This window comes from Lepidochelys kempii, chromosome 24, assembly GCF_965140285.1.
Source record: "Lepidochelys kempii isolate rLepKem1 chromosome 24, rLepKem1.hap1, whole genome shotgun sequence".
Taxonomy (NCBI): domain Eukaryota; kingdom Metazoa; phylum Chordata; order Testudines; family Cheloniidae; genus Lepidochelys; species Lepidochelys kempii.
The window spans coordinates 11,360,258-11,385,768 of record NC_136403.1 but is presented as its reverse complement, the minus strand read 5'-3'; the positions used below and the strand labels follow the sequence as shown (position 1 = coordinate 11,385,768).

Sequence of the window (25,511 nt, the reverse complement as noted above, 5' to 3'; positions counted from 1 at the left end):
AGATGACATTCAGTGTTGACAAGTGCAAAGCAATGCACATTGGAAAACATAATCCAAACTATACATACAAAATAATGGGGTTTAAATTAGTTGTTACCACTCAAGAAAGAGATCTTGGAGTCATTGTGGACAGTTCTCTGAAAACACCTGCTCAGTGTGCAGTGGAAGTCAAAAAAGCTAACAATGTCAGCAACCATTAGGAAAGGGATAAATAATAAGACAGTAAATATAATAATGCCACTATATAAATCCTTGGTACTCTCACACCTTGAGTACTGCATGCAGTTCTGGTTGCCCCGTTTCCAAAAAAATATATTAGAACTGGAAAAATACAGAGAAGGGCAACAAAAATGATTAGGGGTATGGAACAGCTTCCACAGGAGGAGTTTAAAAAGACAGAGTGTTCAGTTTAGAAAAGAGATGACTTGAATGGTGTGAAGAAAGTGAATAAGGAACTATCCCTTCACATAACACAAGAACCAGGCATCACCAAATGAAATGGTTTAAAACAAGCATAAGGAAGTACTTCTTCACAAAACGCAGTCAACCTGTGGAACTCATTGCCAGCTAGGGGATGTTGTGAAGGCCAAAAGTTTAAAAAAATGGGTTTAAAAAAAATGTTAGAGAAGTTCACGGAGGATAGACCCACCAATGGCTATTAGCCAAGATGGTCAGGGATGCAACCCTCTGCTCTGGTGTCCTAAACCTCTGACTGCCAGAAGTTGGGACAGGACAACAAGGGATGGGTTCACTTGATAATTGCCCTGATCTGTTCACTCCCTCCGAAGCATCTAGCATCAGCCACTGCCAGTAGACAGGATACAGGGTTAGATGGACAACTGGTCTGACCCAGTACAGCCAACCTTATTTTTTGACCTCCTGAGGTCTCGTCCAACCCTAATCTTCTATGATTCTATGTTACAGTATTAGAACGCCACAAGTTAAAAGTGTGGATGCAGAAACACAGGGAAAAACTAAATGGATGGAAAGTCACATGTCCAAATATGGATTTAGATTTATTTTTATAAACTTAAGAGTAAAAAAGAGACAGTGGGTATTAAAAATGAAGTGAACCATGTGTATATATATATATATATATGAAAATTGGTGTGGGTTTTACCAAAAATATACAGATAGATCCTAAAAAGAAAACAAGAGGAGTCTGAATGGCATATTTTATGCAAAAATTTGGAATTAGTACATCTAAAAGAATATTTGATTATATAGCTGTCTTGAGAGCCAAACTACTAACAATAAATCCTAGCACTAAACTGAAATTGGACTGTACATCCAGTAGTGGTAGTCATTTTTTTGGACTTAATCTCAGGCTTTAGGGTGATAAAAAAGGTGTCTCAGTATGTAGAAGTGATTAATCAAAGAAATTATATTCCTAATAACAGCATTAGTACAGAGACGGATACACGTAGCATTAGCTTGGATCCCAGCGCATACTGGGATAACAGAGAACAAAATGGTGGACAAAGCTGCTAAAACACTTTAAAAATGGAAAGACTGATGTAGAAATACCCAGGAACGAACAGGAATTCAAAAGTCTCCTACAGAAAAATGGAAAAGAGGAATGGAAAAAAATCGGATTCGGATTAAGGAAAAAAGAGGAAGCAGCTTTTCTGAATTGTGCCCTAGAGTTAAGGATAACAAAATAGTTCAAGTCTTGGTTAGGAAAAGCCAGGTGCTTTGGTTGAGGTTACTAACTGGTCAGGGTAGTTTAAGTAAAGATCTTTGGAATAACTAGACCCAAGGAAGGCTGATGCGCCCTCTCTGGGCGGGAGAAACAAGCGATCACCCCAGGAGGATGCGTAAGTGCTTGGACAGAGCCAGGGAAAAGCTGCGGGAGTAATTCAAAGGTCTCAAGGCAACAGGAGGGAGGTCACCCTGCTGTGAAGCGCCTGGGGCAGCAGCGAGGCACAAAGAGGGACTGGTCCAGCACCCATGGGCCAGCCGGAGCACCGCAAACAGTGTAGGGCCACAGCCAAGGCAGCCACCGTCTGCTCTGCCCCGAGGCAAGGAGCCGAGCCAACGGACACGCCCAGTGCCCACGGCACCGGGACCGAAGGCTGCAGTGAGCACCGAGGCAGGGCCCCGCTAGGCAGGGCTCAGGGAGGCCCTGGGCCAGAGGTGCTGGAACTAGGGGTGCTGGTGATGCTGCCGTGCCCCAGCTTGAAGCGGTTTCCATCATATTCGGGGTTTACAGTTTGGTTCAATGGCTCTCAGCCCCCTGCCAACCTGGGGCTCAGGGCAGCGCCGGGCCCTCCCGCGGGCGCGGGGCCCCGCCCAAGCTGGGCTCCACTCACCCCTCCCCCCCCCGCGCGCTCCCGCTGCCCAGCGCGCCCCCAAGCGGGCCGTTCTAGCGTCAGCTCCTCCCACACCTCCATGGTACCGCTCTCTCTGAAGTACAACCCCGCCCCCTCCCCCGTCGACTGAGGCGGAAGCGGCCTCCCTTCCGCCAGGACAGAGGGAGGGGAAGGGGGCGGGGCTGGGTGGATCACCTCCGGCTGACCCGCAACGTTCCACGCCGTGGCTCCGGTTGCCTAGGAGAGGCCGCGGGCTCCGCGGTTGCCAAGGCGACCAGTCAACACCGGGGGCGGGGCCGGCGCCGAGCCGGGAGAGGGGCGGCCGCGGCGGCCCCAGCGAAGATGGTGAGAGCCCGGCCCGGCCCGGCCCGGCCCGCCGCCCTGCCCCGCGGGTCCCGCCGCCCTGCCCCGCGGGTCCCGCCATCCCGGCCGGCTGCTCCCGCAGCACGCTGGGACCTTTCCACTGACCCCTAACGACGGGCCGCGCCCCGGGCCTCGTCCTGCCTCTTTCCCGGCGGCGGGCTTCCCCGCAGCCCCAGCCCAGCCACTCCCGGGGCTCTCCCAGGCGGAGCCTTCAGCCCAGGCCCCCGCCAGCAGGCTCCGCTCCGCTCCCTGCGCCCGCTGGGGGTGTTCCCCTCCCCTGCCCGCGGGCCAGGCCCCCAGCCCCGCCGCTCCCTCGGAAGTGCCCGGCCTGGGCGGTGCGTGGATGTTGGGCGACCCCCTTGTTCCAGGCCGGCCCCGAGGGCAAGGGCACGTCCGCATCCCAGGTTGAACCCTCTGGCTTCTAGGCTTGTGTTGGCCCCGTGCTGGGAGCGGCTGTGACTAACAAGGGCTTGGGTTCTCTCCCTGCTCCCCAGCCGGCCAGCGTGTCTGGCTCAATGAGCGCTTCATCCAGTGCATCCAACAGGTCCAGGACCCGCACTCGCTACAGAACCAAGGCCCTGAACTCAGAGGTGGACGAGAGCCTGTTTGGAATTGCCAAGGTAAGGAAAGGGGCTTGTATGGGCAACTTGTATGTCCCACCCTTTCGGCCTGTGCTGGTGTTGAGACACCCGTAGAACAATGCAAACAATATTTCCAAAGCACAATCATCAAGTATAAAACACCCTAGAAAGAAGCGAAAACGAATATACCCGTTTACTCCCTTCTTTCCTTGGATATAAAGGAGCTCCACTAAAGCACCTTTCCAGCTCCTTTATTGATGAGACTCAGGAAAGGGACTGTTTGAGGGCTTTTATAGCCTGTGTGGTCACTATAGGCAGGAAGAAAAGGAGGACTTGTGGCACCTTAGAGACTAACCAATTTTTTTGAGCATGAGCTTTCGTGAGCTACAGCTCACTTCATCGGATGCTCACGGTAGCTCACGAAAGTTCATGCTCAAATAAATTGGTTAGTCTCTAAGGTGCCACAAGTACTCCTTTTCTTTTTGCGAATACAGACTAACACGGCTGTTACCCTGAAACTATAGGCAGGGGTAGTCAGCCCACAGGTGGCCCATAGCTTACGCTCATGGCCCCACTGCAATCAGGCTTTGAAAGAATCAGTTGTTCCTAATTAAATCCAACTGTATTCTAATCTCTTAGGCCCAGAGTCACAAAGGGATTTAGGGGCTTGTGCCCCAATTTTGGGTACCACCATGATCTACAAAAAACCTGCTCAGCTGGTGTCTAGCCCTGTAGACATCTAAACTCCCTTGACACCTGTTTTCACTGTAAAGATTTCCTAGATGCTTATGAGTCTGCCTCTGGGCACACACGCTGCTGCCTCATTCTAGGCGTCTCGATGCCTGATACCCCTTGCAAACCAAAAACCAGGAGCAGATAGTTGCTCCTCCACCTACCTTGCCTGATCCAGTAAATGTGCTTAGAGAATGTCCACCACATCAGGCGCCATTCAAAATCCAGGAGGCGGGGGAGGTAGTAGTGATGATCTTACAAGTTTTAGCACAGTGGTTAGAATGCTCATCTGGGATATGGGAGATAGACGTTTAATTCCCCTCTCTGTCTGATGGGAGGCACCCTCAATCTCTCTTCAGAGTAACAGCCGTGTTAGTCTGTATTCGCAAAAAGAAAAGGAGTACTTGTGGCACCTTAGAGACTAACCAATTTATTAGAGCATAAGCTTTCGTGAGCTACAGCTCACTTCCTCAGATGCATATCGTGGAAACTGCAGCAGGCTTTATATATACACAGAGAATATGAAACAATACCTACTCCCACCCCACTGTCCTGCTGGTAATAGCTTATCTAAAGTGATCATCAGGTGGGCCATTTCCAGCACAAATCCAGGTTTTCTCACCCTCCACCCCCACACACAAATTCACTCTCCTGCTGGTGATAGCCCATCCAAAGTGACAACTCTTTACACAATGTGCATGACAATCAAGTTGGGCTATTTCCTGCACAAATCCAGGTTCTCTCACATCCCCCCCACCCCCATACACACACAAACTCACTCTCCTGCTGGTAATAGCTCTTCCAAACTGACCACTCTTCAAGTTTAAATCCAAGTTAAACCAGAACATCTGGGGGGGGTAGGAAAAAACAAGAGGAAACAGGCTACCTTGCATAATGACTTAGCCACTCCCAGTCTCTATTTAAGCCTAAATTAATAGTATCCAATTTGCAAATTAATTCCAATTCAGCAGTTTCTCGCTGGAGTCTGGATTTGAAGTTTTTTTGTTTTAAGATAGCGACCTTCATGTCTGTGATTGCGTGACCAGAGAGATTGAAGTGTTCTCCGACTGGTTTATGAATGTTATAATTCTTGACATCTGATTTGTGTCCATTTATTCTTTTACGTAGAGACTGTCCAGTTTGACCAATGTACATGGCAGAGGGGCATTGCTGGCACATGATGGCATATATCACATTGGTGGATGTGCAGGTGAACGAGCCTCTGATAGTGTGGCTGATGTTATTAGGCCCTGTGATGGTGTCCCCTGAATAGATATGTGGGCACAATTGGCAACGGGCAATCTCTCTTGTTGAAGCTGTTCCACTTATGATAAATGATGGAAGTATGACTGGGGTAGCCGTGTTAGTCTGTATCCACAACAATGATTGAAGAGTCACTGGAGTAAGGGGTCGGGATCCTGGATTTCCCACCTTCCTGGTGGGTGTCCTAGCCACTAGGTTATAGAGTCATTCTCATTCAGTTTCTCTCTGTCCTAATGATTATTTAATTAGTTAATCCAAAGTGGAATGGCTTCAACAAGTGAGACTGAGAAATCTCCAAATCAGACTATCACATAGCCCCGTGGTTGGGCACTTTCCTGAGAGGTAGAAGACCCCTGTTCCAATACTTTTCCGCTCCCTGTCCCCCATCAGACAGAGGGAGGAACTGAACCTGAATCTCTGACTGCTTGGGTGAGTGTGCTAACCACTGTGATAAGTGTTATAACACTACCATGCTTTATTTTATATGGAGTTAGCTGGGTGCCTAATTCACAGGAAATAGTTCAGGTGCCTAAGCCACTTGACTCCAGGAGAGGGGTGTACAACTCTGGGTCACATGCTTCCCTGCAGCCAAGGCTTTTAGACACCTAACCCTGAAAGAGGCGGGGCTTAGGACACACCCCTCTCATTGATATCAGCCTGTCAAGGTTCCTCCCCCACTCTGAACTCTAGGGTACAGATGTGGGGACCTGCATGAAAAACCTCCTAAGCTTATCTTTACCAGCTTAGGTCAAAACTTCCCCAAGGTACAAAATATTCCACCCGTCGTCCTTGGATTGGCCGCTACCACCACCAAACTAATACTGGTTACTGGGGAAGAGCTGTTTGGACGCATCTTTCCCCCCAAAATACTTCCCAAAACCTTGCACCCCACTTCCTGGACAAGGTTTGGTAAAAAGCCTCACCAATTTGCCTAGGTGACTACAGACCCAGACCCTTGGATCTTAAGAACAATGAACAATCCTCCCAACACTTGCACCCCCCCTTTCCTGGGAAATGTTGGATAAAAAGCCTCACCAATTTGCATAGGTGACCACAGACCCAAACCCTTGGATCTGAGAACAATGAAAAGGCATTCAGTTTCTTACAAGAAGACTTTTAATAAAAATAGAAGTAAATAGAAATAAAGAAATCCCCCCTGTAAAATCAGGATGGTAGATATCTTACAGGGTAATTAGATTCAAAAACATAGAGAACCCCTCTAGGCAAAACCTTAAGTTACAAAAAAGATACACAGACAGAAATAGTTATTCTATTCAGCACAATTCTTTTCTCAGCCATTTAAAGAAATCATAATCTAACACATACCTAGCTAGATTACTTACTAAAAGTTCTAAGACTCCATTCCTGGTCTATCCCCGGCAGAAAACCATCATATAGACAGACACACAGACCCTTTGTTTCTCTCCCTCCTCCCAGCTTTTGAAAGTATCTTGTCTCCTCATTGGTCATTTTGGTCAGGTGCCAGCGAGGTTACCTTTAGCTTCTTAACCCTTTACAGGTGAGAGGAGCTTTCCCCTGGCCAGGAGGGATTTCAAAAGGGTTTACCCTTCCCTTTATATTTATGACACAGCCATTGGTTAGTTTAGGACATTCCCTGCCTAACATGTTTGCTTTTGTGGCTCGCATTCTCAGGCCTCTGTCTCTCCCCATTTGTGGTACAGTAACTCCTCACTTAACGTTGTAGTTATGTTCCTGAAAAATGCAACTTTAAGTGAAACGATGTTAAGCAAATCCAATTTCCCTATAAGAATTAATGTAAATAGCGGGGGTTAGGTTCCAGGGAAATTTTTTTTTGCCAGACAAAAGAACGAACACACATACACACACTCTCTCTCTCTCTCTGTTTTAAACAAACCATTTAATACTGTACACGATGATGATTGTGAAGCTTGGTTGAGTCGGTGGAGTCAGAGGGTGGGATATTTCCCAGGGAATGCCTTACTGCTAAATGATGAACTAGCAATTGGCTGAGCCCTCAAGGGTTAACTAGTTGTTAATGTAGCCTCAGGCTCTGCAAAGCAGCACAAATGGAGAGAGGGGAGACAGCATGGCAGACAGAGACACACACCCTTTGTGTGAAAGAGAGAGATGTGCATTTCCCCTTTAAGTACCTAACACCACTCTTAAGTACATTACCTTGTTAAGTTAATCAGCAAGCTGAGACCGCAGCAGCTGCTGCCAGGAAGATCCCTCTGTCCTGAGCCCTGTCGTGTGTCCCCCCCCTCTATGGAGATGGGGTAAGCGGGGTGCAGGTGGACACCCTGACATTAGCCCCCCTCTCCCCCCGAAAGCAGGAGGCTCTGGAGAGCAGCTCCAAGGCAGAGGGCAGGAGCAGCACATGGCAGTGGGGGGAGGGACAGCTGAACTGCTGCAATTGATAGCCTGCTGGGCGGCTGCTGCACAGGGAACTTAGGGGAGCGGAGATCTGATGGGGGGGCTGCCAGTCCACCCTGGTTCCAAGCCCCCACCAGCTAGCTGCAATGGGCTGCTCTTCCTGCAAGCAGTGGACAAAGCAGGCGGCTGCCAAAGACATTATAAAGTAGCATTGCACAACTTTAAATGAGCATGTTCCCTAATTGATCAGCAAGTAACAATGAAACAAGTTAACCGGGACGACTTTAAGGGACGACTTTAAGTGAGGAGTTACTGTATAGGGAATCCCAGCACCTTACTCGGACTTTGTAGGTCCCATGGGTTGTTCCAGTGATTTCCTGGATGCCTAAAATGTAGGCATTGCAACACGTAAGTCTCGTTATGACTCTGGGCTTTCTTGCTTGTTTTCACTGATTAAAAAAAAGTGTGGGGTGTTTTTTGTTTTTGTTTTTTTTAAAGCTCAGGCTAACTAATTCATGTGAGTTATCCCAAAGTAAAAACACCATGAAGACAAGGCACCTTGGCCCTGATCCACAACCCCAGACTTTGGCATCTAGACCCAGATTCCCAAAGGTACTTAGGTGTTGCAATACCTAATTGTTAGGTGCCTAGAAACACTGGAAGAACAATGGTATCCACAAAGCCTGAATTAGGCCCACAGGCTCCCAACATGCTAGGCGAGGAGCCACCTAAGCTAGCCAGTGGGATATGCCGACAAGAAGGGTGTGTCCTAAGCCCCACCCTTCTCATGGAAGTCCAGACAGCAAGGAAGTACCTAAGTCTGTTTAGCAATGCACAGATGGGGATCTGTCTCCTGGAGTCAGGTGGTTTAGGTTTCTAAAAGGTGGTGGTGCTGCTGCTGCCTCCTCCCTTGTAACTTTTAGCCCACTAATTGGAGCACTCATCTAGGATGTAGGAGACCCAAGTTCAATTCCCCACTTTGTCTGATGTGGAGAAAGGATTTAAAACAGGGCTGGAGAGGGGCCAGTCTCAGGTCTCTCAGGAGAGTGTCTAAACCACTGGGCTATGTAATAGTCTGATGTGGGTATTCCTCAATCTCTCCTGTTAAAGCCATTCCATTTTGGATTAAATAGTCATTGGGGCAGAGAGAGGGAATGGCTTTATAGCCTGGTGGGAGATATGAGGGGGGAGATAGGAGGAGGAGGGATGTCCCCTCTCAAGTGTCTTAGCCATTGAACTATGGGATATTCTGATGTGGGTTCCACGATCTCTCCTGTTGAAATAGTTCTACTATAATGAAATAATTGAATATTCTCAATAATTAAATATTCATAGACTCATAGGAGCACAGGGCTGGAAGGGGCCTTGAGAAGTCATCAAGTCCAGTCCCCATTGCTGAGGCAGGACCAAGTAAGCCTAGACCATCCCTGAAAGGTATTTCTCCAATCTGTTCTTAAAAACCTCCAATGTCGAGGATTCTGCAACCTCCCTCGGAAGCCTTTTCCCGTCATAACTCTCCATATAGTTAGAATGTTTTTCCCAATATCTAACCTAAATTTTCCTTGCCACAGATTAACCCATTAGTTCTTGCCTTATCTTCAGTTGACATGGAGAACAATCGATTACCAGTCTCTTTATAACAGCCCTTAACAGTCTTCAAGTATGTTATCAGGTTCCTCTCGCTTCGGCAGCACATATACGAAAATAGGAAAAATACAGAGAAGATTAGCATGGCCCCTGTATAAGGATGAGGTGCACAGTCGTGAAGCGTTCTCAGCGGTTTTTTCTCAAGTCTAAACATGCCCAGTTTTTTTAACCTTACTCATAGGTCAGATTTTCTAAATCTTTTTATCATTTTTGTTGCTCTCCTCGGACTCTCCAATTTGTCCACATCTTTCCTAGTGTGTGGCACCCAGGACTGCACACACTACTCCAGCTGAGGCCTCACCAGTGCGGAGCAGAGTGGGCAGTCACCTCTCATGTCTTGCATATGACCCTGCTGTCAATACACCATAGATGACATTAGACTTTTTCACTACTGCATCCCATTGCTGACTCGTATTCAATTTGTGATCCACAATAACCACAGATCCTTTTCAGCAGTGGCACCATCTCCTAGCCAGTTATTCCCCATTTTGTAGTTCTGCATTTATTTTTCTTTCCCAAGTGAAGTACTTTGCACTTATCGTTATTGAATTTTATCTTGTTATGAATTGGGGCAGACACAGAGCAACAGTCATTCCACAGTCCGGTGGTTAGGACATTCACCTGAGAGGTGGGGAATCCTTGTTCAAATCGCTTTGTCTCATCAGGCAGAGGGGGAATTGACCAAGGGTCTCCCATATACTGGGTGAGTACCCTGACCACTGGGCTAAAGATTATAAGAGTGGTTGCCTTTCTCCCTCAACCCTAGCCATTGTGTGCATAGTTAGGGAGACCCTTACTCATTCTCATAAGAAACAGCTGAGGCACCTAAGCCATCTGACTCCACGAGAGGAGTTCCCGGCTCTGGATCCCAAGCAGAGAGAGGCACTTCCCTTGCAGCCCAGATGTAGGGGCTGAACTCTGAGGGGCAGGGGGCTAGGACATGCCCATCTTGTCGGCAAGCGTAGGTGGTACCCCGCCTAACATGCTGGTTTTTGTGAGTCACAGTGTAAGGCACCAGTTCATTGTAGCGGTGCCTAAGTCAGACTTTGTGGATCACATTATTTATTCCAGTGATTTTCTAGAAGTCTAAAAGTTAGGTGTTGCAAAGCTTGGTGTTGCCATGCCTAAGTCCCTCTGTGGATCTGGGCCTTTAGTTTTACCATCAAGTAAACTACGTGAGGTCAGCAGTGTACCCACTCCTGGGGCTTACCTCCCAGTGAAACTAGTGCCTTGTCTTCACTGGGTTTTCCCCGTGGGATAGCTCATGTGCTATATACTCCTTTCTAGCAGAGAAGGCAAGGCTTTAGTAGCTACTTAGTCAACACAGATTGAGAACATCTTTATTCAGTCACAAGGGGAAGAGCTGTATAAGCCAGGAGTGGCTGCTGGCTCCCAGTCCCGTAAGTGCTGATTGCTGCACTCTAGCAACTTGTGAAGGACGTGTTCCATTCTTTTATCCAAAATGGCTGTTTTGGGCTAAAACTTCCTATTTCTGCCTCACTCCCAAGATGATTCTTTCAGAGAAGATCGAGTAAAACCCTTTTGGCCATTTCTGAGTTAGGAAAGCAGAGGTAGAAAATGTGGTTAAATGAACAGTAACAGCCCTTTCACACTTCAGGCTTCTCAAGAGGCACCCTGATCCACAAGGAGGAGGAGTCCAGCTTTAGCTGGGGAATGAGCATTGGCCTGAAGTCTGGGACTTGCTGTATTAAAGGCCAGACTAGTGCCAGAAGAGCTCTAGACAGGTTTATGATCTGATATCACACAAGCCTCCAGGCAGATATTGTTTTTCAGCAGGGAGATTAGTGTAGTAATCACTGTAGCATTAATTGAGTTCCTTGATATGTGTGACAGCACAGAGTAAACACAGCCACTCTGAGTTCTGTGGGATCAAGAGGAACTGTGGGACTGGCTGACTCAGTCACAGACTGGAATAAATGACACTGTTTTCTTTGTGTTAAAGGGTAGGTAATTCAGTGCTAACACTGTTATTTCATCATTTGCCACTTAGACGCTATATTGACAAGTAGATTATATTAATCTTGAGAATTCTGACACAGACAAATCAGGATGATCCAAAGTTACAATCCCTAGAGCAGCATTTATCTTAGCCACATTGCACATCTATTTCTAGGCATGTGTCACAGGACCCAGTCTGACCACTCTGGGTCTGTTTCCCCCATCTGTAAAATGGGTGTAATAAGGTTTGCTTTGTCTCATGGGATTAATTAGTCCAGGTGTGCAAAGAGCTTTGAGGTACTACAGACGCAGCACTATTCAGTATGCTGCATTCGCCACCCCGGGACCATTCTGCACTGGGTCTGTCCCAGCACCACAGTCCATCTCTGATCTCCAGGAGTGCTGCATGGCTCCGTTAGCATTGTTCTGGAGACCATCACCTTTCAGTTTCTTGGGTTTGTGCATTTGAACTTTTTACCTCCATGGTGCATTAGCAAACCGCTTGTACTGATACATGTTTTTGTATTAGAAGACAGCACAAGTGCCTTCAGGCTGGTCTAGCTGAATCACCCCTGGAGTGTGCTGGATTGTTCACTAGGTGGCAATGTCAGCTCAAATGAATGGGGACAGGACCAGCTTTAGGGAAAGTTATTCTTTGGAAGGTTCATTTCTAGGGCTGAATTAATCTGTTCTGCAGGATCCAGTGTCTATGACAGGGGCTGGATGCTTGGCTCCTACAGAATCCAAACCTCGTCGTCACTCCTTTCTGCTTTTAGCTTTTTGCTTCTGCCAGGCCCCAATCAGAGTAAGTACGGCTATTTCTGGGGCATTAGGCAGGTGGATTGTGAACAATGTCAGCTCAGTTCAGCCAAATGTTCATGGACTAGGGCTGATGCTGGCACCTAAACAGCTGTTAGGAGAGAATATCCTTCAGGTTCTGGTGACTGGGGCTAGAAAGGGGCTGGGTGTTTGGCCTGGATTAGAACCAGGTGAAAAGCTTCAGCTCCAGTTCCCTGACCCAGTAGTCTGTCAGGATGTTTGCCAGAAAGGGTCATGAATGTTCTGTGGTAAGTTAGTGCTTGGGGGTTAGTGCTCACACAATGGTACAGCCATGCACAGGAGCCAGGGGAGAGACACATCAGGATTCCAAAGGTGTGTTTTGTGCGGGGAGCAATGAGCAACCCTGAGAAGACCCCACTTCTTTCTTTCTTTCTTTCTTTCTTTCTTTCTTTCTTTCTTTCTTTCTTTCTTTCTTTCTTTCTTTCAGAACCTGCAGCGATCATGCTCTGGCAGCCCCCTAGTGATCCTACGGGATGTGCAGACTGTCCAGAAATCACCCTCTGCCTGTGGCTGGGGCCACAAACCTGAGACCATCCGCCTCATCACCAGGGACCTCATCCGTGATCTCGTGTAAGCCAGCACCTGAGCCTCTGCTTTGAGGTTGTGTTAGGGACCCCATGGGGCTGCATGCCTGTCCCATGAAAGTGCTACAGTGCTAGGCTAGCCCTTACTGTGTAGTCTCCTGTAGATGAAGCAAGTGGCAATCCCCTGGAATGTCTGGTCTGAGGTGTGAAGTGAGTTACGCACTGTGGAGGGGAATGACTCCTCCTGAGAGCCGGTCAGAGAGCACTGTTAGCACCCTGCTCTATAAAGTTCCCTTCCTCAGTGGCCACATTACAGGCCCCTCTTGTTCAGTCAATAGTATATGCAGGGCAGGAGCAGCACAGAGCACCTTCAAGACATAAGCAGTGATTGGTCAAACACTGTCCCATATGTCCCCCTATGTGTGAAAGGCAGCCTAAGTACAGAAAATAGTGCATTGTCAACATCCAGCAGACAGGGCTGTGGATTGCTCCAGGAATGTTTTCTAAGCAGGACTGAAATGTAAAAGAAGGGCCATGATTACTCATTAAAGAACCTGCAGCACTTTGCAAGAATAGGGCTATTGTCTGAATTGGTATTTGGCCAGGACAATTACTTTCTGCCTCCCTAAATTTTCCCTGCAGTTTTAACTTCATGCAGGCTTCTTCACCTCCTGGCTTGAACTGTTGTGTAATGTTACTGTGCATTGTTAAACAGCCATCACATCTCACTCCAGAGGTGGGTTCATTTTTGTGGTAGGTGAAATGATCCAAGGCACTCTGGTTAACGTTTTCAAAGGTGGCTACTGATGCTGAGCACTCCAATTTTTTGGGCACCCGGTTTGAGACCCCGGAGAGCTGACTTCTAGAGATGCTGAGCAGCCAGAGCGCCAACAGAAGTCAATGGGAGTGCCTGAAAATCAGGCCCAAGATGTCTCAGACTGGGCAACCAAACACCGAGGCACTTAGGTTAATGTCTCATTTGACAAGGTGGCTGTTTTGGATCCTGTGGGATGAAAGGTTCTGAGTACAGCAATGATATTATTATTATTATTATTATTATTAACCATTCTTTGAAGTGTTTCTGGAATCCTGTCTGCTGCTGCTCTCTTTGAAGAAATCGTTCAGCAGGTATCACTATTTATGTGGGTGGATGAAAGGCAACATATAATAATACTACTAATAATTATTAAATACTTAGCACGGAACATCTTCAAAGTGCCTTACACATTCTCTTCTATTCGAGTTCTTATACCGCGCCCATCACCATGGTATCTGAGTAATACACAGAGTCATTTATTTCTTAGAACTCCCCCAGGAACTAGACCCATATTATCCACATTTTACAACTGGGAAAATGGGGGCACAGTCAGCTTCCCCTAGGTCACGCAGTGAGTCAGCTGCAGAACCTGGACTAGAATTCAGTTGCTTCTGCTTCCTCATTCTGTTCTCATTACAGGAAACTACACTGCCTTCTATAAAGATATTAACCCTTTAAGGGTCATTTGTCAGCAATGTGTGCAGCATACTGGTGTTTTCTGTTTCCTGGTTAGGAGAGTGTCCTTATATTTTCCTGGTATCTTCTTTCCCTAGAGACTCAATACACTTTGAAATCTCAACAAACTGCCATACAAACTAGGCACAGGGATTACATCATCCATTTCTGAAATGCAAACATCACTGGGGTGGTGTTATGCTTATAAGAAGTACACGGAATCTTTTTCAGGGGAAAAGGCAATACGCCATGTTTATTGGATATACAACAATTAGCATATGCATTCAAATACACACACACACTGTCCTGCCAGTCAATGTTATAGTTACCAGTCCAGAGTCCAGATCAATCTAGTGGACAGCTAGGTTGATCATTGCATTTTTTTACTTATTTTAAAATGCTAAACCTACAACAAAGTGGTGATCCTAAAAGTCTGTCACTGCCTTGAAATTAGCTTCGGACGCAAGATTTTGGCTAATGCATCTTTACCAATGGCACACTAGGCCATTCCTTTCTGCTTTCAGAAAGGGTGGCTGGCAGAATATGATTGAATCATACATCAATACATTTAATGCATGCTACATTATTATTTTTTATTTAAAATTATACAAAATACAAACACAAAATCCTACTACTACAGTGGAGGACAACAGCTGTTTGACAGTGCACAGCAGTGCTGACCTGCTGTTGAGGACAGGCAGTGAAGATGATCATGTCCCACTGAAACTGGTGAAAGCACCAGGATGACAGTTGAGCTGCTTTCACAAAAAGTTGGGAAATTCAAGTCCGACTCTGAAATGTTTTGAACTTCTTTTATCAGGGGCTAAATAGCTCCACACGTAGTGTTTTTGTGATTCCAGTCAAACTTATGGGGAGTCCACAGGAAATGACCTGTTGGCATCATGCTGTCACAGATGCACCTTGTGCTGTTCGGTACCATGTGCTTCTATCCAAACTCCATATGGATCAAATCCAGTCCCTGGAGGAAAGCTGGCCTATAGGCTTTGGGCTTGGGCTTAGTCATGATTGTCTTTGTGCTGCCCCTCTCTCTCATGTGCATATATGGGATCTGCAGAGCAACATTCTGTAGATGCACTTGCAGGTCGATAAGCCATTTCAAGGCCTGCTCTGTGACATTGTGGATATCACCCAGTTCACCTTTGAATCCGTATTTGGAGTTCTGCATTATGATGTGTTTGATGGTTTCAATGTTTGCACTGGAGTCGCATGAAGGGGAGTCTTTGATTTTCTGCACTTACACAGTATCACTGAACATGTCTAAACACCGTCACTCTTGGAGTGAGGTCAGTTTGCCCAGCATGTGATAGCATCATGCTGCTCTCACTGGGGTTTGGGGATCTTCCTTCCCCACTAATCTGACAGTGCTTCTCCTGAAGCACCATTGCCTACTCCCCACACTAGACTATGCCCAGGCACTTTGGCCCATATACACAAAGGTCCAGATTTGGGTACCACGGCAGTTCACCAAATCCCTGCTCAGCTGCTCCCTAACCCTGTAGACACCTACATGTTCATTGTAAAAGTCCCCAAGGCACTTAAGTTTTTGCCTCGAGGCATGGATACTACTCCCATGGGGGTTTGGGTGTCTGCCTATTTCCTAATGTGATCCTCAAACCTATCCTGCCTGCAGGGCCTGCTCTGATCTGTGTGCTCTAAGAATGCCTAACTACACAAACTGGCCAGGGAGAGGGGACAAGGAGGAACTCCCCCATACCCTTCAGTGCAGCGATTATGAACCCACCTGGGTGTGGGAGACCCTGATTCAATTTCCCCCTTTGCCTGATGAGGAGAACAGATTTGAACAAGGGTTTCTCACCTCTCAGGTGAGTGCCCTAATCACAGGGCTATGGGGTGTTCTGGAGCCAGACTCTCCATATCTCCTGGTGAAGGTGTTCCACTTCGTATAAATAATGAAATAGGCATTGGGCCAAAGGCAGTGCCAGTGACTTTACACCCAAATCCCTCATGGTCCTTCCATGGATCCGGTAACCCTTATTGCAGGCAGCACCACAGGGTCTGTTCTCCACACAGGAAACCACCAGACATTGCCCAGGCTGATGTGGTTATGGGGAAGTGTGTGCGAAGTGTGGGGTAGGGAGAATCTATGTCAGTGACTCTGCTCTCTGTGCCCTGCTCACTTGTTCTGCCAGTGTTCCTGCAGAGGACCCATCAGGAGAATCCCTCATTATGAGCCCAGAGGATTTCCACCGCATTAAGACCGCATCCCGAGTACTGACCAAGGAGGAGCGTGAGGCCAGGATAGCAGCCCTCAAGGCAGAGAAGGAAGCTGTTATAGTATGTGTCTCCTGTTGCTTCCTTTTGTCAGCTGGTTTGTAGGCAGATTCCAGGATGCTGTTTGAAATGGCCATGTAGGGTTGACTTGCTGGGGAAAGGCAGCCACCCCAGGCATTCGTGGTGTGCTGGGTCCAGCTGTTGCCTGCCAGAGGTCATTGGGCTAGACAGAGGGGGAGGGGGGTGTGACATTCCCCTCTGGTGTTGTCTGGACCATTGATCTGCTAGGCCGGTAAAGGCCACTCCCATCCTTGACTCTGGGAGCCAGCCTTACCCTGCTCTGCGGTGAGAACCCCACTCCTGGGCCGTTCATGCACAGCCTCTGGCATATCAGCTGCTCCCAGCTACTTGCAAGCGAATGATACTAGCCCATATCTAGACACAACCCTGGGAACCTCAGTCTTGCAGTGTCCAGTTATGCCCACTGGATGTTGCAAACTTATATAAGTTCATCAATTTAACAAAGAAATTAATATGTACCAGGCTTCTTATCCCAGTGGAGCCTCTGAGACTGCAAACCAAACACACTGCTTCAGGTAGGATAAACAGATTTATTAACTATAAAGATTGATTTTAAGTGATTATAAGTCAAAGCATAAGAAGTCAGATTTGGTCAAATGAAATAAAAGCAAAACGCATTCTAAGCTGATCTGAACACTTTCAATGTCCTTAAAAACTTTGATGCTTCTCATCACAGGCTGGCTGGTTACTTTTCAGTCAGGTTCGCCCCTTTGATCAGCATTTCATCTGGGCTTTGCTCCCCTCACCCCCTTCAGAGTCAGGTGCGCATTACCTCATTGCAGTCCCAAACTACCCAAAGGAAGGGGGTGATTGCCTCAAGGGTCTAACAGATTCTATCATTGCTGCCTAAGCCAGTGTCCATTGTTCCTGTGAGGCTGGGCTGGGGTTGTCCCATTTATGCCCTGACAAGGCGTGAACTGCCTCTGTTTTAGGAGACTTTTTGCATGGGCTTGCTTTAAGCCATGAGGATACATTTTCAGCCTCATAACTATGTCCTATGTCCCTCATACCTATGTATGAAATTATAACCTATAACCTTACTATAACATTACTGCAACAATTACTATAACATCACTATAACAACCATGCTCAGTGTATTAGGAGCTTTCCGAAGACACCCAACATGACAAACTTTGCATTGGATACCAAACAATCATTTTATAAAGATGAACATGGGGGTGTAGGGTGTTTCCCCAGGTTACAGAGCATCACACCTCCCCTGTTATTCAGTGACTAACCCTCTTGCAGTAAACTTTCTCGAAGGCAGTTTCTTATAGTTCTCTTGGCGTCCTGCCATTAAGGCCATGAGGCAGCATGCCTCAGTTTTCCCAGTCACACACAGCAAACCAGGAGGTTTTTTTTTAAATGGTTTCTCTGCTGTGATAAGCTTTAAACCTGTTTACAGGTATTAATTGAAAAGTAGCGTTATCATAAGGTTTAACATCTGTGTTGAAATTCTTATCCCCAAAACTTAACATTAATACCCAAATATTTATCACAGATGGGTGTTTACAAGTATCTTTATGATACCATGCCCTCTGTTCAGTTAGTGTAGTTTGAGGTTAGTTTGTTCATTACCCATGGTGTCCTTTGACTCTCTCCCATGTAATTAGTCACTGGCTTTTTTCCCTCCAGTGTTTCCCTTTGTGTGGGCTCTTAATTTAATCATGTTTCTGGCATTTTGGTATCTCAAGGTCTGGCAAGATAAGGGTCTAGGTCCTCGAAGGCCCTTTGGGGAGCTGTTTCCCAACCACAGGACTGTACATATGTAGGTAATAGAGCTCCCCTTTTGGGGTTACCCTGTGTTTCCCCCTCCCAGCACTGAGTCCTTCCCTGCCCCCAGGAGGGCTGTGATCTGTGCTCTCTGGGCTAGGTGTATTTACCCTTTGATCAGATTCAACCTTTCCCAGCAGCTTTCCCTTAACTGCTCTCTGTGTCTCACCAGCCTGGGGGAAAGCACCCCCACTTCGGTGAGTTGGGTCGTCTGTATTCTGGCAGACAACCACCTCGCAATTTCCTGGTCTCAACTCCTCTGTTGTTACAGGCGTTGGAGCTGCATCTTGATGTAAAGAGACACAGTTACTTTCCAAAAACTTATCAGGAATACAAGATGCATCCGATGAAGTGAGCTGTAGCTCACGAAAGCTTATGCTCAAATAAACTTGTTAGTCTCTAAGGTGCCACAAGTACTCCTTTTCTTATCAGGAATAGCATCCTGAAAAACTGGGACTTGGATTGGGATACCCTCCATCACCCCTGTCTCTGTCCCTGAGAAGTCAGCTGTGTGACTGCTCCCCTCCAGGAGGTCAGTGACACAGTTCCTTCTCAAAACCTGGGTCACAGGCTGAGTGCCTTGGTGCACAGATGCTGACCCAGCCATCCTCCTAGTGTCTTGGGCATCCTGCCCCAAGTGACTAGTGAGGAGACATTCCTTTACCCGCACTATTCCTTCCCCAGTTTCCTCCTCTGGGCCCCTTCCTTCAGCTGCAGAACTCTGTCAGCTAACAACTGGGACAGTTTCCTTAATCACTGACAGCACCTCTCCTGCCCCTGTGCCTGAGGACATGTTGCCTTCTGCTGGAAAGGAGCTAGTCTCAGCCCCTCCCATACTTGGAAGCACCCTGCTTCCCTGTGTTACAGAGTCACAGGAATCCTCACCCACCTCAGTGGTTTCTGAGATCTCCTGCCCCTTCTCTGGGCTCTCCTCTGGACACATTGCTCTCTGCTCCCTTGAGCTGGTTTTGCCTCTGGTTCAGCTGCGACCTGCTAGCAACTAACAACCTGAACAATTCTCTCTCTGGCAGGTATTACACTCCCATCCCTTCCTGATGTGGTGTTGCCTCCAGCTGCAGTGCAGGAGTTGGTCTCAACCACCCTCCCACCAGGAAGCACACTGCTTCCCCCAGCTGCAGAAGTATCAAGGAGACTCTTTCCCATTCTCTCAGCAGTTCCTGAGACCTTCCCCCTTCCCCTCACGGGTCCCAGCATAACACTCCCTCCTGCTACAGGCAAATACTTTAACCTGAGCTACACAGAAAAAAATCATTACCAAGGAGCAGGTCAAATAGGAGGTGTTCCATTACCCCCACAGTCAAAACACTTTCCAAACCAATGGATTTTAGCTAGTGGTATGAGGAATCTGCTTTCACGCACCCCCACAGTCTCTCCCATTTGGCCAGGCAACATAGTGGCCTTTAGGACCACACTCTACTTAAACAGAGAGATCTGGGCCCCTGTATCCCTCTGCTCCAAGTATTCCCTGCCATCAGTTTGGACAGACAGCCTTAACATGCTCCATATCTGGTTCTGCAGAGACTAACCTCACAGAACAAGTATAATAGGTTTCCATTGCTTGGGGGGTTTCTGTGTTGAGGACAGCAGAACTAACATGAGCTATTGTTTGCCTGCTTCCTCCTAGCACAGGGCATCTATTGCTCAGGTGATCAGTGTAATCACTGATCGCACCTTCTGGGCTCTTCTGCTTTTACAGGAGATTTGGGATGAGAGTTACCACTGCATGCATCCGATGAAGTGAGCTGTAGCTCACGAAAGCTTATGCTCAAATAAATTTTTTAGTCTCTAAGTTGCCACAAGTACTCCTTTTCTTTTTGCAGATAGAGACTAACATGGCTGCTACTCTGAAACCTGTCAGTAGAGGAATGTTTTTGGGTAAGAGACTGTTTAGGCTCCCAGCCCCCTTCTCTCTTCCCAGGGGCAAAATGGGATTCTCCCTTCCCACCAGTTTTAAACCCCTCTTTCTGGAGCCTGCCCTCAATAGACTTCTGAGTCTGCTCAAAGGCATCAGCAAAAAAAGCTCTCTCATCCACAGACTTGATATCTTTGTCCCATAGACACTGCTTCACATCAGCCTCACATATGCTTAGGAAATGCTCTTGAGCAGCAAGATCCAACATTCCCTCAAAACTTGCCACCTCCTTACCCCTCACCCATTTTCTCAACAAATCTTCCATTTTGCTTACATATTCCCCATTACTCATACCAATATCCCTTTTAAGATTCCTAAATTTAACTCTATGTTCCAGGGGTAATCTGAAAACTTTGCAAAACAGTATCTTTAAATTTACAATAGTCTAAAGCATCGTCAATAGGCATTCCATTGAATACATTTTCAGCTTTACCAGTTAATTTTGTAATCAGGGTAGGAACTCTTATCAAGGATTTCATGTATTACACACAGCCTTTTGAAGGTAGTCAGATATTCAGCAATATCATTGTCCTCACTGTATGCAGGACAGAAGTGTTCCCATTTGTGAATTTTTGGAGTGACGGGAGTCATTGAGGTCAGCAGGTTCTGGTTCTGCTTCTCTAGCAGGTCCAGTTGATGTTTTCACTCTCGCTCTCTTTCTTCCTGCTCTCTCTCTCTCTCTCTCTGTCTTGCATGGCCCTTCTGTGTGCAGCTTCTTCCCTGGCTGCCTCCTTTTCTTTTCTAAAGCATAACAAGTCAGATTTGGTCAAATGACATAAAAGCAAAACACATTCTAAGCTGATCTGAACACTTTCAGTGTCCTTAAAAACTTTGATGCTTCTCACCACAGGCTGGCTGGTTACTTTTCAGTCAGGCTCGCCCCTTTGATCAGCACTTCAGTTGGTGGTGGTGGTGTCTGCAGATGTAGGTGGAAGAGTGAGAATGAGCATGGAAAATGTCTCTCCCTTTTATCATGTCCTTTCTTCCCTCTTGGCTTCCTCCCTCCCCCCTTCAGAGTCAGGTGAGCATTACCTCATTGCAGTCCCAAAAATGCCCAAAGGAAGGGGGTGACTCCCTCACGGGTATAACAGATTCTTTTGTTGATGCGCAGGCCAGTGCCCTTTGTTCCTGTGAGGCTGGGCTGGGTTTGTCCCATGCATGCCCTGACGAGGCATGAACTGCCTCTCTGTTCTTGGAGAGTTTTTGCATGGGCTTGCTTTTAGCCATGAGGGTGCATTTTCAGCCTCATAACTATATACATGAAATTTTAACTGTCAAGGTTCCTTCCCCACTCTGAACTCTAGGGTACAGATGTGGGGACCTGCATGAAAGACCCCCTAAGCTTTTTCTTACCAGCTTAGGTTAAAAACTTCCACAGGGTACAAACTTTGCCTTGTCCTTGAACCCTATGCTGGCACCACCAAGCGTGTTAAACAAAGAACAGGGAAAGAGCCCACTTGGAGACGTCTTCCCCCCAAAATATCCCCCCCGTAACCTTATGTCATAAATATAAAGGGAAGGGTCACCACCGTTCTGTATACAGAACTATAAAATCCCTCCTGGTCAGAGGCAAAACGCTTTCACCTGTAAAGGGTTAAGAAGCTAAGATAACCTCGCTGGCAGCTGACCAAAATGACCAATGAGGAGACAGATACTTTCAAAGCTGGAGGGGGGGAACAAAGGGTCTGTCTGTCTGTGTGATGCTTTTGCCGGGAACAGAACAGGAATGGTGTATTAGAACTTGTTTATAAGTAATCTAGCTAGAAATGCGTTAGGTTTCCTTTTGTTTAAATGGCTGGTAAATAAGCTGTGCTGAATGGAATGTATATTCCTGTTTTTGTGTGTTTTTGTCACTTAAGGTTTTGCCTAGAAGGATTCTCTGTGTTTTGAATCTGATTACCCTGTAAGGTAGTTACCATCCTGATTTTACAGAGGTGATTCTTTTATTTTTTCTTTAATTAAAATTCTTCTTTTAAGATCCTGATTGCTTTTTCATTGTTCTTAAGATCCAAGGGTTTGGGTCTGTGTTCACCTATGCAAATTGGTGAGGATTTTTATCAAGCCTTCCCCAGGAAAGGGGGTGTAGGGCTTGGGGGGAAGATGTCTCCAAGTGTGCTCTTTCCCTGTTCTTTCTTTAACACGCTTGGTGGTGGCAGCATAAGGTTCAAGGACAAGGCAAAGTTTGTACCTTGTGGAAGTTTTTAACCTAAGCTGGTAAGAATAAGCTTAGGGGGTCTTTCATGCAGGTCCCCACATCTGTACCCTAGAGTTCAGAGTGGGGAAGGAACCTTGACACCTTACTATAACAACTATGCTCGGTGCATTATGAGCCTTGTGAAGACACCCAACATGACAAAGTTTGCATTGGATACCACACCATCATTTTAGAAAGATGAACGTGGGGGTGTAGGGTCTTCCCCCGAGGTACAGAGTGTCACAGTGGGGTGCAGACTGCAAGGAGGGGGTGGGGTTTGTGACCAGCCAGGCCCCAAATCATGTAGGGCTTTACAGAGGAAGCCCCTGGACAAGCTCATGTCTATGGGCCAGCGAACTGTTTATGCTGCTAACCCCAAACTGCTTCCCTGTCAGGGGAGAAGGGTCATTGTGCTCCAGAGTGACCTCTGGTGACTTCTAGCAATTGGCAGAGATCTGGAAAGAGCTCTCCACCCAAATGCTCCTAGCAGCAGAGACGTGGAACTTGTACCCTACACTGGGACCCAAGGGAGCAAGCCCAGGCTCTGATGGAGGGGTGTAGGGATCAGCCAGTCCCCACAGTTCATATCCCAGTGAGAATCCTCACCCCCTGTGGGGTGGGGAGACAGCAGTGCTACAATCTCAGGAAGTTCTGGCAGTGGAGAGAGTGGCTCATTTAATGGGCTTGGGTGGTTGCTACCAAACTCAGGGATCCCATGGAGGAAGGAGCCTTCTGTACAAAGCCGCTGGCTCATGAACACAGGATGAGGGGGTATATCACAGAGCCCATGGTTCCAGGCAGCTCTCCTGTCTCGGAGACGATAGGATTCGTGCGTCTTCCTCAGCACTGCTGCCTCCCTGAAGCACCCCCCAGGCAGGCCCAGCACTCCCCACAGTTCAGGTCAACCCCACCCAGATATGGTGTCATGGTGGTGCTGGCCCAGACGAATCTGGCTTGTGACAGCACTCTGGAGCGAGGGTCAGCCAGTCTCTTCAGCGCCAGGAATGTGGTGTGGGGATCCCTCTGTCAGCAGCCTGCCTTTCCCCTCCAGGCTGGGGTGAATGAGCGCAAGAACGTCATGAAGCTGAAGGGGATAGTGCAGAAGAAAAAGGAGAAGCTGAGTGACCTGGAGGAGGAGGCCAAGGAGCGAGCCCAGTACCTGCTGCAGCGGGCCAACAGGATGCGCATGGAGCAGGAGGACGAGGTCAAGGAGCTCAGCGAGGTGGGGTCCCGGGCTCTCTGCTCTGCAGTCTGCCCCTCTCCCCAATAACTAGGCCCTTCTGTGAAGCAGGTCAGTGCTGTACCCACTGACCCATGGCACTCAGAGCCAGGTTTATCCAAAGCAGGGCAAGCTCAGCCTTTCCCTGGAGGGACCCTGTACAGGGAGAGGGAAGCTGAGTCTTCTTGGCCCCTGTGCGATAGCTGTCAGTGAAGGTGCCTGCTGTGATGGTGCAGATCATGACTTGTCTACGAGGAGTGGGACCAAGACTCATTCCACATGGTACCACTGGCCAGCCATCTGATAGCAAGGACTTACGGTCACTACTGACCTGGGCTGGATATGAACTGGTTACCTGTGGGGGGGAAGCTCTTTGGGTCATTACCAGCCTCCTGTGCCATGCAGTCCTTGCTGTACTCAGATGTGAGGAAACCTGGGTGCAGAAAAGTTAAGTGACCTGCCCGAGGGCACACGGTGAGTCAGTGGTATAGCTGGGAATAGAGCTAATTCTTTGCTCTAACCACTAGATAGATCATGGTCTGTTTCTTTCTCCTTGAACTGTCTCTCCCTTCTCCTCCCCCGTGTGCAAGGTTGAGCCAGTGTGGTTCTTTGTCATAGAATATCAGGGTTGGAAGGGACCTCAGGAGGTCATCTAGTCCAACCCCCTGCTCAAAGCAGGACCAATTAAATCATCCCAGCCAGGGCTTTGTCAAGCCTGACCTTAAAAACTTCTAAGGAAGGAGATTCTACCACCTCCCTAGGTAACGCATTCCAGTGTTTCACCACCCTCCTAGTGAAAAAGTTTTTCCTAATATCCAACCTAAACCTCCCCCACTGCAACTTGAGACCATTACTCCTTGTCCTGTCCTCTTCTACCACTGAGAATAGTCTAGAACCATCCTCTCTGGAACCACCTCTCAGGTAGTTGAAAGCAGCTGTCAAATCTCCCCTCATTCTTCTCTTCTGCAGACTAAACAATCCCAGTTCCCTCAGCCTCTCCTCATAAGTCATGTGTTCCAGACCCCTAATCATTTTTGTTGCCCTTCGCTGGATTCTCTCCAATTTCTCCACATCCTTCTTGTAGTGTGGGGCCCAAAACTCGACACAGTACACCAGATGAGGCCTCACCAATGTCGAATAGAGGGGGACGATCACGTCCCTCGATCTGCTCGCTATGCCCCTACTTATACATCCCAAAATGCCATTGCCCTTCTTGGTAAGAAGGGCACACTGCTGACTCATATCCAGCTTCTCGTCCACTGTCACCCCTATGTCCCCACAGATGATCCTGAACGCAAAGTGCCAGGCGATCCGCGATGCACAGATGCTGGAGAAACAGCTGATTGAGAAGGAGCTGGAGGAGGAGGAGAAGCGCCTGGACCAGATGATGGAGGTGGAGAGGCAGAAAGCCACCAAGATGCAGGAGGAGCTGGAGCAGAAGAGGAAGGAGGAGCAGATCAGGTGAGCAGGAATGCCCCTCCCCCAGCACTGGGCAGAGCTAGTCATAGTGCAGCCCTTCTCCCAGCACTTCCCACTTCCAGTGCAAGGTGACAGGCACCCAGGGATACCTGCCTGTGTGGCCATGGGGCATGGCCAGCATAGCAGCCCTCAAGGCAGGTTTTGCAGACATTTGTGCCGGGGACAATATGATGGGCCACTCATGTCTCCCTGCCAGAGACATTGTTGTGTCCTGTTCTCAGAGGGAGGCAACATATCATCAAGCAGATAGAGAAGAACCAAGAGGAGAGGGCTATGAAGGCGGAGCAGCGGGATCAGGAGGCCCAGGAGATGCTGGATTATCTGGAGCAAATGCAGATGGAAGACCTGAGGGTGAGAGAGATATATGTAAGGTGAGGTGTCAGAGATTGATTCTGAGCCCGTCCAACCACTCTTCTCTTGCTCCCAGCGGTGTAAGTGAGGAGGAGCTCTGCTGCCAACCCAGCGCATGTGAGAGGAGACTCAGACTCCGGCTCTCTAGTATCCCCTGGGG

The 25,511-nt window shown here is 47.8% G+C and overlaps 1 protein-coding gene and 1 non-coding gene across 4 annotated transcripts in view; both read left to right on the top strand.

Moving 5' to 3' along the window:
- CFAP45 (cilia and flagella associated protein 45) overlaps window positions 1-25,511 on the top strand; it is a 50,243-nt gene that overhangs the window by 12,698 nt on the left and 12,034 nt on the right. For 2 of the 3 annotated variants that reach the window (XM_073322485.2, XM_073322486.2), the window contains 6 exons: window positions 3,170-3,295; window positions 12,480-12,622; window positions 16,240-16,384; window positions 23,354-23,524; window positions 24,804-24,982; window positions 25,197-25,371. In XM_073322485.2, coding sequence (XP_073178586.1) covers window positions 3,191-3,295; window positions 12,480-12,622; window positions 16,240-16,384; window positions 23,354-23,524; window positions 24,804-24,982; window positions 25,197-25,371 — 918 coding nt within the window. In that variant the 5' untranslated portion in view covers window positions 3,170-3,190. Of the gene's footprint in view, window positions 1-2,417; window positions 2,658-3,169; window positions 3,296-12,479; window positions 12,623-16,239; window positions 16,385-23,353; window positions 23,525-24,803; window positions 24,983-25,196; window positions 25,372-25,511 lie in introns of those variants that run through there. The other variant, XM_073322487.2, reaches the window with a different exon arrangement.
- LOC140903016 (U6 spliceosomal RNA) lies at window positions 9,279-9,388 on the top strand. Its single transcript, XR_012156143.1, has one exon. It is a non-coding gene; the product is annotated as a U6 spliceosomal RNA (small nuclear RNA).